Raw genomic sequence first — 15238 nt, 5'->3', positions numbered from 1 at the left:
AAAAATGTATCATTCAAGAGAGCATTTCTTTTGTTTTTTTTTTTTTTAAATTGTGATTAGAAAACGTAAAAAAATCTGCATTTTCAATCGCAGGTAATGGGAAGTGTTAAAAAAATGCACAATTTTAAAGACTAAAATGTGATTTTAAAGGCATAACAATGAGGCAAGTTAAGCACTTTTACAAGATAGAACAACACATGGCATACATACTATAGGTAAGATGGAGTTTGAAACGGACTACACATCGCACCGGATTTAATGCAGATTCTTGCTGCTGATACAATTGGCCGGCCCTATATATGTGAACCAGAACTGTACTTATCAGTACTTACTGATCTCTTCATGTTTTTTTGAGAAAATCTTACTTATATATCTCTTGTAAGTTACACACCTCTTATATGTATTAAAAATTTGCACAAAAAGTGAAATCATGCAAATAACAGTATTCTTTCTAAATAAAATCTTGCACATATTCAATCTTAAAAAAAAATATCCAAGAGGGAAATTGCATAGAGTTTACTGCATCTACTGCTTCAAAAAATAGCAGTCTGCATCATAATATATATATATATATATATATATATTCTTTTCGAATGAGTCATATAACTTACATAAGAATATTTTTGAGATTAATTAATGGGATGGCATTAGTGGCTATTTTTAATTTCTTTATTTCAATTAACATAAGTCGCTTTATATTATATTTATATATAATAGAATTCTATGGGGTTATGTTATATTTTAACAACTGAAAAATATGATTTAAAAGTTAAAAAAAGCCTTCATTCCGGAAATGGCTATAACGCGTAGGATGCCTTGAAATGAGAAGAGGAAGTTGCTTATTTCTTGTAACAATAGCTGTAGCTGTAGCCTGTATGTATACATATTTTCCCCACTTACAATACAGACAAAATCGTCGAGAGAAAGGTTCTCAAACCCAGTTAACACAAGAGACGACACTCCAGAGCTCTCTCTCCCACTTCAACAAAAGACAACGGTCAAAAATCTCTCTCTCTCTCTCTCTCTCTCACTCTCAAAACAAACAAAACCCTTCTCTCTCTCTCTCTCTCTCTCTCTCTAGGATGAATTCAATCTCAGAATCCTTCAAAAGCAACCCTGTCAACCTCGACCGGATCATCCCGTTAGACTTCAAGGCTGTTTTGAAACTACCCGACTCTCACACGTGGAGCCTATCAACCGCCGACCACCCACCCACGACAGACCCATTTGGCGCCGGGTCGGTGCCCGTGATAGACCTTACCGACCCGAATGCGGTGTTGCTCACACGACATGCCTGCGAGCAATGGGGGGTGTTTCAAGTCACCAACCACGGCATTCCCGTTGACCTTCTTATAGAGCTAGAGTTCCAAACGCGGCGTTTGTTCTCTCTCCCGCTGGACCAAAAACTCCTTGCAGTCCGATCGCCGGAGGCCTTCACCGGCTACGGCCTGGCCCGCATTTCTACCTTCTTTCCCAAGCTAATGTGGTCGGAGGGGTTCTCAATAACGGGGTCTCCGATGGAACATGCTCGCCAACTTTGGCCACATGACCACACAAAATTCTGGTACGTGCATCGCGTGCATGCCCTTCACTGTCGTATTAGCAAATTTTTGTCTTCTTTCTGTTAGTAGTCGCCACGTCAAGCAGTGTAGGGCCGGGTGATCTTAGAAAGGAATATCCGAATATGGGTATTTTTGTAGTTTTGTGCATTCGTTGCTTCCGATAAAACGACGGCTCGGCCTTTTAATGCCTGACGTGGCGAGTTGTGAGTGGCCTGGAACTCATCTGAGAATTACGCGTGCTGCAACGGAGCAGAACTCGTGTTAAAATGAGGGTTGGGTGCACACAGATCGGTGCATGCACCAATCCATGCTTTGAGTTTCACGTAGCATTCAAAATACCAATTGGCAATGCCTCATCCATCTGGCCCACCCGCAATAGGCGGGTTTGAGCTGAATTTTTGGGCCCTGGTTATAGTGGGCCTGGGTTTCCACTTAGGATCTACAGAACTCCCGAAACCCTATTCAAAATTATTTATTTTTGCTAATAAAAATATAGTTTCTATCATTACTTTATACACGAAAACACATTTTGCACCTTTTTGTTTTCATGTCTACACTTTTTTTCTTTCATATTTGATTGATAAATTGTGTGGTTATTATATGAAGAGTTATATAAGTAATTCAAGAGAGTTTCAACAACAAAGAGCCATTTTAGTGTATAGTGTTCTGTTGGCGCTTTCAATGATAATAAAGTCAATTTATTGGATTATTTGGGTTGTTAAGTTTATATTGGTCATATACTTTTACGATCAGAAGTACTGTCTTATATGGCTTAGTTGAAATGTTAATTTTATGTATATAAGTTATTAGGCACTTCTCCCCTTTCAAGAGTCTCATATAAGTGTTTCACATGTTTTAACTACTATCTTAACCTTAGTTCTATCGACAACCCACTATATGGATATTCGATAGTAATTCTTTATCTTTTGAAGGCTCCATTTATTTATATTCAATGACTTAACACTATGCACATACATAATACCAAAATATTTTAATCTAGCCATCAATTGCTCCTTCCAGGTCTTAGCCACAAAGTTGCAACCATTTGATGTTGTACTCGACTTGGTGGCAGCTTTGATACCAAAATTTTTTTTTAGCAAACTCGCCCCTAGCAGTAACATTTTTTGGATCCTGGCTTCTACCCATAATAATTTATGGCTATGTCCCTGACTAGGAGTCTCAATTGTGATTATTCCTATTAAGTTTGTATATATTATGAGTAAAGGCTTTGTTTATATATTAAGTGTCTCTTAATTAAACATCTACTTTACAATTTCATGCAGTGATGTAATGGAAGAGTACCAAAGGGAAATCGGGGACCTGACAGAAAGGATTCTGGGCCTGATGCTTGGGTCATTGGGCTTAACCCGTGATGATGTGAGATGGTTTAAGCCTAAAGATGGGAGGAAACATTCCCAAGCCCTGCTCCATTTAAACTCATACCCGGTTTGTCCCGACCCGAGCCAGGCCATGGGCTTGGCCCCTCACACAGACTCATCATTGCTCACTTTGCTGCACCAAAGCAGCACCGGTGGGCTCCAAGTCCTTAGAGACAATGTCGGGTGGGTGCCGGTGCATCCTATCGCCGGTGCACTTGTTGTCAATACCGGTGATCTGATGCACATACTCTCCAACGGCCAATTCAAAAGTGCAATGCATCAAGTGCTTGTCAACGAAACACATCATCGCATCTCGATCGCTTACTTCTATGGCCCACCGGGCGATGTTAACATATCACCGCCGACGAAGTTGACCAACCATAAACATCCGCCTCTCTATCGGCCGGTGACATGGAAGGAATATCTTGATGCCAAGGCAATGCATTTCAACAAGGCACTTGACTTGATACGAAATGATGTGCATATTGCCAATAGGTGAACACGATAACAGAAAGTGCAAATTTTATTTAACATAAGACTCTCTCTTGTTTGAAGAGAGAGAAGCTTCGGGGAGGTTTCTTTTTCTTTGCCTTTTTTTTTCCCCCCCTCTTTTTTTCTTTGCTTTTCAATTGCAACAAAGTCATATCTATGGAGTTTTGTCCGCCATCTCGGCACACATGCCCTCTCTTCACCACCATCGCACGCGCCACAACCATTTCCACTTCGTTTTATCTTCTCCGGTGCTCGAACAATGTTTTTCATGCTTGGTTTCCTCATTTTCGCTATGGAGAGTCCGATCTTGTTGCAAGTTATTTTGTCTTTTTAACAAAGGACTCTTCATTGAGTTTTTTTGCAAACCGCTTTGTGCGGCTCTGAAAAAAGTCCGACTTGTCTACGGTTCTTCTGGAACTATAGACAAAACCATTTCCTGCTAATTGATCCTTTTGGACCGAATCGAGAATTTGTTCCTAAAATTTGTACTGCATTTACCATTTGGACTTTGTTGTCTGAAGTGCCCAACCCTTTTAGTTATTCGCTTTCCCTTATTTAATTAAAAAGAAAAAAGAAAAAGAACAAGGCATTAACAAATAATTAAAAACAAAAAATATTCAAAACTACTTCTCTAAAAAGCGTTATCATGCGCATCCAATATAGTTAGTGGATTTCACTTTTTGTCCTCAAGAAATTCATAATTGACAGGCATTGGTGAAGCCCAGATGACAAAATGGAACACTAAAAAATATTCAAAGAACAACCACAATTTTGATCCCACTAATTCCTTGTCTTACGTTTATTCTTTTGACATTCAGATAATAGAGAGAATCTTTGATATTCCACCGGCATCGAGAGACACAATAGCTGTCTTTGCTAGTGTCAGTGCGATGCCAGTATTGTGTTTGCCTTTAGTTTATTCTATTTAAGTTTATGGATGCAAAAGGTTGATGAACACAAGTAGGCCAGAACCACAACAATCGCAGCAACCTCTAGTATGCAGGATTGTTTAATAGGATTCTAATAGAAGACTCAACTGCTGAGAATCCACATTCATGAAAACATAGAGAGAAATGTGACAGGATATTATATTAACAAAAACTGACTATTCTGTAAACAGCATTTACATCTTCCCCATATGAGTCTGAACAAAAACTGTATCCAGCATTTTCAACCAGATTTACAAAGTCAGCTCTGATGCAAAAGATGACTTCCTTCAGTTAACTTGGGGGGGTGGGGGACTAGGGTTAGGATCTAAATACTTTCTTGCTAAGCAGACAAATATAAACAACTACAAAAGCATCCAAGGAAAACCTGTTGAGTATTTCTGAGTATATGAATTTTGTTGGGACGAAAAAGCGGTTAAGTCACTTCCAGAGCTTGACACACTTGTCATGACTAGCCGAAGCTACCAAACCCGTAACATTTGATACAGCCAAGGCAGAGACTAGTTTGTCATGCGCATGTAAAGTCATTGTCTTGTTCTTGTTTGGGTTCCACAGTTCCAGAGTCTGGAAATCCACACAATTCCACATAAAAAAGCAAAACTCCATGTCAGCAGCTTGAAAACAAGGACATGCTACTTAGATCATCTCTCATGTAACAAAAGTTGCTATGACACTCAACAGATAAGAATACAATGTACCACACTTCTTCTCATGGAGCAATCCCGTTCCAAGCAATAAAAACCTTATATAAAAAACATGCATTGCAACAAAGGCATAAGTAATACCAATCTGAGACCCAATCCTATGCAATAAAACTGCAATTGTCACAATATTGTGTATGGCTAAATTATGAGATGAAATTGCATGAAAAAGGCAGAACAGTTATCTTGCATCCTACATGGTCAAAATGCAAACCTTAACTGCTATGTAGCTAACTTGAAATTGCAAGAAAAGATAGAACTATGACTTGCCTCGTAACAGCCGATGACCAACAGATAAGGATAAGAAGGATGGAAAACACAGGTACGAAATTTGTTGCCGGTACAGCTCAACTCATGAATGCATTCCCCTTTGTTCCCAGAGCCAATTGTCCACACTCTGACCAAGTCATCACTCACAGATGCCAGATATTCACCAGAAGGATCCCAGCAGATGGAATGGACAAGGTTTTTATGGCCCTAAAATGATAGTCACAGATTCAAAAAAAGAAAAGAAAATGTCGATAATGATGGGAGGTCATTACTCCATGCCAAGGAAGCATGGAAGAAAAGTAACATAGCAATATAAAATATGCATGTGCGACTTCCACATCATATCATTAGAATAATTCAAGAAAATAATAAGTTGCAGTATTAGCCATGTCATTGTCCAAAGGCAACAGCAGACAATAGGGAAAAAAATAATACGAAAAAAAAAAATAATACAAAAACAAAAAAACACCTTCAATTTGCTTATAAGAATGCTCCCAATTCTCTATATACAAGGCAAATAATGAATAACAATACTCTTCTTTGATCATCTTGTGGGCAGCCCTTTGGGGAGACGGTTTGAAGAAAAGCCTCAAATTATTAAAATTCATATTTCTAGAAAATGACAAAATTCCGATAACTTCGAAAATTTCAAATTACATCAATCAAAACCTTTTTTTTTTTTCTGGATAAGTAATACCAATCAAAACTAATTGAGATCATAATAATAGAAAGGAAAATTTACTGTATTAGTCCTTTTTGAATATTTTTCAAATCAATGCCTGAGTTTTTATTTTCATCTTTTAGCATCTTGAGTTTATCCCCATTATCAAATTGATCCTTCCATCTGATTCCGTCAATTTTGTTTTTGATGGAGCGCATATAAAATCACAATTCTACCATTTTTCAAAAGAATGAAAAAAAATAAAATCAAAAAATCAAAGGAGTTTGGCTCCGAGCCACCCCTTATTTTTATCTTTTTCTTTTGAAAAAGGGTATAATTGTAAATTTATACAGGCTCTAAAAATATCGACAAAATCTGTACGGAATTGGATGGAATAATTGATTTGATAACGGGAATGAATTCAAGGAGCTTAGAGATAAAAATAGAAACTCATGGAATGATTTGAAGAATACCAAAAACTTAGGGACTCCAGAGAAAAAAGAAAAGAGAAAAAAAAAAAAAAAAAGGAACCACCAAAACAAACATATGGAGAAACTAGCATACAACAGAGACAGAACGATTTGGTAACGAAAATTGGTTTTCAAACTTTGGAGTGTGGACGTGCAAAGCCTGGCTAAAAAAGTCCTCTAGGAAAAGTACACATTAATCTCATAGAAATCTTAATGACTCAGTGAAAAAAGTTGAATAAGGTCAATCAAGCCAGTTACCAAAAGAATCACCAAATTGAACCTCTGGACGGAGAAATTGAAATACAAAGGAGATATAAGAGCACTGTCTGACAGCAAAAAAATGTTCTTGGCACTTTTTGAGTTTGGACCTATAAAGCCAGGTAAAAGAAAAGCATCAGGAAAGATGACAACCAACCTGTAACTTAATCCTGCATACTTGGGTCTCTACATCAAATATGGATACAAAATTCTCTGATGCAGCAGCAAGAATTCTCCCAAGACGAGGTTGAAATCTAATCTGGGTCGCACCACCCTGACAAAATTTGAAGGGGCGTTGAGGGGGCTGTTAACATAGCTACATTGAGATCGAGTGATACAATTTATCTTGAAGATGAATAAACAACATATTCTATACCTTGAAAACGCCAGCACAACTGCCATTCTTGATACTCCAGTATCTTATCTCACTATTATCACAAGAGCAGATAAGGTCTTCTTTACTAGGGTGGAAGTCCAATGCCAAAACAGTTGAAGAGTGGCCCATAAAAGTACGAAGTGAATAACTAGGCTGCAAAGTATTGATGTATCCATTAGTTCTTGGTGAACAATAAGAGGATGTCAAATGGTAAAGATAAGATTGATTCTATCACTGATCTCAAAAGCAAAGTCATGTAAGAAAATCAGAAGAGGACATTAGTGAAGTTCACCTTCCAAAGTTATATTTCTATTTATAGCGAGTCAATTTTTTATCACTCAATCCAACATAATCTTATTCCAGTCATCAGAGGTGGGCTTATTAAAAAGAGAAGTTAATTACAGAGTAATACGATTGTTAATTATCAGGTCACTGATGCAATTATACCAGTTGATAGACTTTGATATTTGGTTGATTTCTATGATACAGTCAAAGTTCAATTCCAGAATTCCGCTTAATTCGTTCAAAAATAAAAGTATTTCTTCCGTATCTTTTTGCATCTAACATTAGTTTGTTCAGTAATGACCACAAAACTGAAGTGAAATTGGTAAAAAAGAAAAAAGAAAAAAGGTAACGCAATAAGACATACTTGAACATGAAATGAGTCTAAGGGACTAGTCAGGAACCATTGAGAGGTTAGCAGATTGCACTTGCAGTAACAATATTAAATAAGAAATGAAAAAAGAGGAATATGTAAACTAACATTATCAGTGTCCCAAACCCGGACAGTTTTGTCAGCTGAAGATGTAGCAAGCCTTGACATGCTTGGACTGAAACGGACATCAGTTATCCCATGAGAATGTTCTTCAAGTGTAGACTTCATAGCAAAGGATTCTGTGCACCACAATACAGCCTGCACCACAAAGTCATCAGACAAAAAGGTTTCTGTTGTCTTTTCCATAATAAAAAATAATTCAGTCTGAAGTTTCCCTGTGCAAATGATTGCAGCACTAGAAAAATGCTTAATAAAACAATCCAATCAAATCAAATTCTTACCTTTCTATCATGCCCACCTGTAGCAAGCAATTTCCCATCTGATGAGAAGTGACAACATTCAACTTTACTTGTACTTGCTGGAATAAGCCGGACTTCCGTAAATGTAAAACCTAATATTAAGACAAAAACATTAAACCCTTGGATTCCATTGATATAGTTACACAAACCAAAGAATTACATGATCAGACAAACAGAAGTATCAACTATTATAAAAGCCACAATCCATCATACCTTTGCTGACGTCAGAAGACCGACCAACTCTATCCATAGGGTCTGCAGCTTCAGGAGATAAAAATGAATCGACATTATCCTCCAAAGATCCATCATCCACAAAACAGTCTGCATCAGCCTGCAGTAGATTATGTACTGAGATTTTAAGTGCCACAATCTCCACCCCACCTCCCCCCCACCCAAAAGAAACAAAAAAAAAACTCTTTTTACTTTTTTGTTGTTATGTTTAAACCTAAGATCATGTAGAACCATAACGAACTTCAGGTCTAAACCAATATGCCCTTCCAGCCATGACCCTCGGGCTGCCAATGACAATTTCTTGCAAGTAAATTACCCATAACTTTTTTTTACAGAGGACACATTGAATAATTCTTGAACGTGAGTACTTTAACCACACCTTATTCCTACATCATGCAACTTTTTTTTTATAAGTACATCATGCAACTGGTAAATAGAAGATCAGGAAAACTATCCAAAATGAAATTACCATGAAGACAGTAAAGTAAGGTTGCTCACCAACTGATTTGGTGCTGATGTAAGTGAGTCCATGCCATCAGAACCAAACATAAGCAGAGACTTCGAGGAACCACCATTGTGTGGCAAATTTGGTATTGACATCACATCTCCGGGGGTGTGAGTAGAAGGTGTTGAAGGAGAACTTTGGGATGGTCCTGTGGTGTTTGCAGTCCCACAGCTATTGGCAGGACCTGAAGATGATACTGGCTGCTTTCTCTTTCGCCCAATTTGACTTTTTGGAGCCTTGAATGAACAAAAAGAATATTTCAGAAACCAAACCAGGTTATATTCAGTGATTATCAAGTTCACGGTGACGGATTCAAGTTATGAAAACCACTTGACATAGCATATAGAGATCCTAATTAAAACAGATAACAATAATTATATAAGAGGTGACAAAAGATGCAGATGTTATGAGAAACTAAAGGATGTGAGAACTAGAAGGTTATATATGTTTGGCCTTGGAAGTCCAAATTATAAAAAAACAATGAATAAATAAAATAAATCTGAGTTTAGGATCTATGTAAATTCATGGCAAATTCTACCATACAGAATAAACTTTGCAAAACATTTTGTTCTATTTGGAGAATGAAGAACTGTTCTGCAACAACTATTCCAAAAACCAGAAAGAAAAAGGAATCACAACAGGAAAATTGTGTAGCTAATACAGTCTACAAATACTGAAGCTAATAAATCACAAACCTGATCATTTCCTTGAAAGGTATTTGAAATGCTACCATCCCCTGTGATGCTGCCAGCACCATTCATTTTATCTTGCTGCTGGAATTGGTGGTTTGAATTCAGAGACTGTTGACTAGAAAGTGGATGCTGCGAATAATGTTGCTGCTGTAACTGAAAAGTATTCAACATTAGATAAGCAAGAAATACTGAAGCTTAAACGCCATTAAACTATCAAAAAGAGCTAAAGATGATAAGATCGACCGACTCTGAAGTGCAGGAACAAAATGATACCTTCATTAGCAGTTCTGTGTCTGCACGTGGTAATTGCACTGGTGATCCAATATTTGGAACTATATTGCCAGCAGAATTTAGCTGTCCATCCTTTCCAAGACCCATATTTTGATTGTTAAGAAGCATTCTCAGTCTTCTGCATTCCAAATCATTAGCAGATGGAGATGCCAAGTTTTGCTGTGCCTGAAGCATTAGTTGCTGCTGTAACTGAAGTCGATTGAAAGGCTGAGGAGACTGCATCAAAGACTTATGCTGCTGAAGAAGCCCAGGTCGAAGCTGCTCCAGCCCCTAGAAAAGGTAAGTTTTCAGAAAAGAGAACATATTCTGTCCGTTTATAATGTCATATACCATTTACCGAACCGTTAAATAGAAAATGTAAAATGTAAGTTTTATTCCATGCAGCAAGTATGAACAATAATTGACAGATGTCAAAAAAGAAAGGGGATCTGGGGGAACTTGCCTTCATTCTGCCTACCTCTTTCCTAAGAGATGAAGTTGAATAAAAGTGGAAGCAATCATTTTCCTTTTCAATGACAATTTCCCTTGATAGGTTATATATTAAGAGGAATATGTCATATTAATTTTGGCACATTCTACCCCAACTAGTGTTTGGCTGATGGGGGATGAACCGACCAAATTAGAACTAAAGGTAATCCAATTTGAAAACAGATATACAATTGTATGTCTAGAGGGAATACAAAAGCGTAGGTTTTAGTCTTACCGTCAAAGGCCACCCTTTTAAAGTCAAACTGTTACTGCCTTGATTTGATCCTAAAACAACATGAGAATAAAGCAATCAATGAACATCATAAAATTTACAATCTAAATCAGACATTAACAAAAATAATTAAATCATGAAGTTTCATGTCACGTGGCCCAAAACATGAAAACATACAGGATCATGGAACTTAAAAAAGAATTTCTAGGAACTTGTAGGGATTTCACCACTTACACATGTTTCTAAATTCGAGGGGAATTGTTTATTTGCAACTAACTACATAAATGACAAATATTGACAACACATCCATCGATATTCATTTAAAGTTGTCTTATGTATAAGAGGAAACTCCTAGTTTATTTCCTTTCTCAATTGGTCTTCCAAATCATCACAAATATAAGAATAATTGCCAACCTATCAATAGTTTAGACTCATTGTGCTTCACGCTTTAAGTGTGCCTAGCCACGCTTTTAACAACACCTTGAACATCAGAAGTTATGTTCTCCATTCAATGAGTTGAAACTATCAAGAATTGATGACTCAATCAGATATAGATGCTTGATACATGAATAAAAAGATATTCCATTATAAATATTCATAAGATAAGGGGGTCAACAACCACATTATTTATTAAAAGAACAAAAAAAAAAAAAAAAAACACTAAAGCATCAAGAATTGATGACTCAATCAGATATAGATGCTTGATACATGAATAAAAAGATATTCCATTATAAATATTCATAAGATAAGGAGGTCAAAAACCACATTATTTATTAAAAGAAAAAAAAAACACTAAAGCTGTAAAATCATAGGACCTATAAAATGAGCACAACAAAATGAGAAAATAGAAACAAACAACTAGATTCAAAGGACACTTTTGATCCATACCATAAACTCCAATACATGATCCTTCTGGACCAGTAGCTCTACGATTCATCATTGAATTCATCTCACACTTTATGTCCTGTTTCAAGCAGAGAAGACTACCAGAAATAAGAAAAACCACTCTGAAGGAATCACAGAAAAGCAAAATAAATAATAATAATAATAACAATAATGATGATGATGACTCAATGACAATGATTACCTGTGCAGGCCCTGGAAGCTGCTGACTTCGACTTTGAACTTGCTGAGGATTTCCAGATATACTCCCAGGTATACCGTGAAGTGTTTGCCTGCAGAACAAGGGTTCACCGACTCTCAAATTGGACAAATTGGACTCAATTACAGAAGTAGTATGCAACTGAATCATGGTGAAAAGAAATAAAATCATTAAAAAAAAATTACCCTGGAGGCTGGCCACCTGCTACAGCTGCCTTCAGCATTGAGGTGTGATTTGGATCCAGAAGCTGTCCCACATTATCATCTAACCTTTGCTGCATAATAATGTTTAATAAGCAGCTGCAGGAATAATAAAATAAGAATAAACACATTTTGAATCTATCACAGAACCTGATACCTTCATGCCTCCATCATCCAAGGCATCCCTCTGGAGTGGAATCTTCAGTCTTTCCTCATACAATTTTGTTGCCAAGGCATTTGCAGTTGCATGGTTCTGCCTCATAAGAGGGTCACTGCTTACAAGCCCATGGGAAGTGCCATTTAGAAGCTGACTCCCATCTCTCCGTTGCTGCTGCTGCTGTTGCTGCTGTTGCTGCTGCTGTTGCTGCTGCTGTTGCTGTTGTTGTTGCTGCTGTTGTTGTTGTTGCTGCTGCTGCTGCTGCTGCTGCTGAGCATGCCTCTGCATCAAGAGCTGCTGCATTTGCATCTGCTGATGCTGCTGGGGTTTCTGATGTTGCTGCTGCTGCTGCTGCTCCTGAGCCTTTGCCAATTGAGTCTGAATTCCACATAAATCTCCAGCTTATTTAGGCATCTCTCAAAAATAGCAGACACGGAACAAATAGAGATCCCACAGAATCCAATGAAAAAACATTGTAACGTACTATTAATTTTATGAATCCAAAAAAAAAGACCTAATAATGTTTGATATGTAGGCCAAACTCCCAGTACTCTCAACCCCACAGCAGATTCATTTAAAAAATCTATTCCATAAAAATACTCCAAAGAGATAAAATTACAACTTTTAAATGTTAGATGTCAAGGCCACAGAGTTCATCAGTAAATGTTTCAGAATAAAAACTTCCTGTGTCCATTGAAAATCCAGTAAAGGTTTATCCACTAGGAGTTAAACTTTGTTTGTAAAACAGTAAATTACAAAGACACCAACCATTGTTTTCAAGAAAAAATCCAAAAGAACAAAGCAAATATAATTTGAGAAAAATGTTACTTAGGCCCATCATATTGTGGTTTAAAATGTGTAGGCAATAGAATATTAAGACCAATAACTACAATTTCAGGAAATACCCAAGACTTACTGTACAAAAAAAAAAAAAACCTTTTCTTTTTGGGGTTGGTGGGGGGGGGAGAGAAAAAAAAAACACACATGATCCATAAGCAACTGCAGAAAATATTATGAAGACAGTTATATGCATCAATTAAAAGCACATATTTTATGGAGATTTTCTTTTTTAAGTGGAAAAATTGAATTTCTCTTGTCAGAATCCACTTGCTATAACAAAAAGGGTTTGCAAAATTCCTGGAAACTTTCATAGCCACACCCTTCCCCACCCCAACAGAAAACGAAAGGTTGATTAAAACTGTTAAACCCACCCCGATGTATGATGCTGCTGCTTCTGAGTGCTTCTCATTTGTCTTTGCAATAAATATGTCCCAAAAGACAGACCACCATTCGAAAAGAAAGCCACCAGGTGCATCAATAGCTGAAGTAAATGTAAGCACAAAAACAACTTTAATCATGAATGTGATGGTATAAAGAATACTGTGCCAAATCCAGAATATATTGAATTTATTTTCCTCAACAAAGCTTCACATATTCTTACCAACAGGATCTGAACAGACTTTTCCTTCCGCTAGAAAAGCTTTTGCAGAAGCATGTAATTTCCTCTTCATAAAATAATCATATATATACACATCCAGCCTATCATACAAGGACCAAAAGCATCCCACCAGTCAGAAATTCAGAAAATTTAAATCCTTTGAGAATAGTTTGAAGAATAACAGCAGCACGGTCTAAGAATGATAAATACAAAGCAAAAATGGATACAAAGCCGCCATTCAAACACCTACAAAATAAGGACAATAATGTCCAAATGATTAAAAAAAAAAACCAGCCCTGGAAATTCAGAAAGTTCAAAAACTTTTGAGAAAGTGGAGACCAACTGCGGCACATACTGAAATTAAAAATTTCCATACTAAAGTTAAGTCAGTTTGAAACCAGAAATTACAAACCCTCCACCCAACTGAACCTTACAAAAAATTTTGGGTTAGTTGGATTTTTCATGGTCTGATTGCTGAGCAATGTGCAGAAAAATTCTCTATTTGAATCTTAAGTTTTGCATTATTTGGGAGGAAACCCACCACCACCACCACTCAACCAAGCCTAAGAAGACCAAAACAATATCAACATCAAACAACCCCCAGAAAGGAAAGAAACAAAATTTAAAAACCATAACCAAAAATAAAAAAGAAACCGAGACCATTTGAACCAAAGTCCTAAAGGATGAAAACCCAGAATTTCAAAGACAAAAACAACGTACCAAAATCGTTTATTTGCATAAAAATTTACATTTACTTGACCAAAAAAAAAAAGAAGTCTCACATTTTATCAGCCTCCCAGTTGGTCTGCGACATGATTACAATATCGTAATCTGCACAATATCCAAAACCTTCAGAACTGCGAATAAGAAATCTTAGTGGAACTCTTCTACGTTAGATTTCTCGCAAGAACAAATGTTCTCTGGATTATCGGACGAAGCTTTTGAAGTGTTTTCCACACAATTTGAGGACGATAAGCTTGGTGTATAAATTATAATGAAAGAGAGAGAGAGAGAGAGAGTAATATAAAATATTGAGTGCTAATTTCTGGCTTCTTCTTTTTCTTCTTTCTTTTATTCTCTTTGGCCTTTTGCAATGTTCTGGCGTAGTGCCAAAACTTCACGCAACCAATGCTCTGCAGAGTGGCGCCCTTTCTTTTAACGACAGTCTTTGTTTGCCACAAGTGCTTTATTGACTTAATTGCTTCATGTCATGCAAATATGCATTTCCCACATTTAAAAATTACAATTCTCGAATATAATAAAATTATTTTTATTTATTTTTTAATAAATGTCATTATCTTACTTTTAATTTCACTATAAAATAATAGTCAAACTGTTAAAAAAAATTTCTGGTAAACTTGATGTGATTTATTTTTAGCTTATTAATAATATTTTTGTTTTGAAAACAAAAAATAAAATATTTGAAAAACATAGCCAACTCTTACTTGGTCCACAATTTTTTTTTTTTTTTAATGTAAATATTGATTTCCGGTCAAATAAGCAACGAATTGAGCTTCATAAAACCGCAAAAAGTAATTTGAAATCCGAAAAAATAATTTTCAGTTATTTGAGTAGTAATTTTTAGCACACCAGCATGCTGAACAGTAAGCACGTCGGTGTAAAAATATTATTAAAATAATATTTAAACAGTAAAAAAATAAAATAAAATAATATTTTAACACCGACATGCTTAAACAATAAGCATGCCGGTATGCTAAAAATCACTACTCCA

The 15238-nt window shown here is 36.4% G+C and overlaps 2 protein-coding genes across 3 annotated transcripts; one reads left to right on the top strand and one right to left on the bottom strand.

Annotated features, from left to right (window-relative positions):
* Window positions 1-1082: 1082 nt before the first annotated feature.
* LOC132165166 (gibberellin 3-beta-dioxygenase 3) lies at window positions 1083-3440 on the top strand. The gene is made up of 2 exons (XM_059575659.1): window positions 1083-1564; window positions 2846-3440. The coding sequence occupies exons 1-2, from the start codon at window positions 1083-1085 to the stop codon at window positions 3438-3440; spliced, it is 1077 nt and encodes a 358-aa protein (XP_059431642.1).
* A 1057-nt stretch (window positions 3441-4497) lies between these two features.
* On the bottom strand, window positions 4498-14563 carry LOC132165467 (transcriptional corepressor LEUNIG-like). Of its 2 annotated transcripts, XM_059576049.1 has the most exons (19): window positions 14289-14563; window positions 13510-13607; window positions 13280-13389; window positions 12420-12446; window positions 12069-12341; window positions 11897-11985; window positions 11697-11784; window positions 11498-11573; window positions 10613-10662; window positions 9892-10179; window positions 9622-9771; window positions 8920-9162; window positions 8404-8521; window positions 8173-8282; window positions 7880-8029; window positions 7117-7269; window positions 6898-7014; window positions 5352-5558; window positions 4498-4944 (listed from the first exon to the last, which is right to left on the bottom strand). In XM_059576049.1, the coding sequence occupies exons 1-19, from the start codon at window positions 14318-14320 to the stop codon at window positions 4801-4803; spliced, it is 2523 nt and encodes an 840-aa protein (XP_059432032.1). In that variant the 5' UTR covers window positions 14321-14563; the 3' UTR covers window positions 4498-4800. The 2 variants fall into 2 exon arrangements, with proteins under 2 accessions (XP_059432032.1, XP_059432031.1); XM_059576048.1 differs by having other exon boundaries at window positions 12069-12446.
* Window positions 14564-15238: the final 675 nt, after the last annotated feature.

Source organism: Corylus avellana, chromosome ca11 (genome assembly GCF_901000735.1).
Source record: "Corylus avellana chromosome ca11, CavTom2PMs-1.0".
In the NCBI taxonomy this organism is placed as follows: domain Eukaryota; kingdom Viridiplantae; phylum Streptophyta; class Magnoliopsida; order Fagales; family Betulaceae; genus Corylus; species Corylus avellana.
Note: the sequence above shows the minus strand (reverse complement) of the source record. Positions and strands in the feature narration are given on the sequence as shown.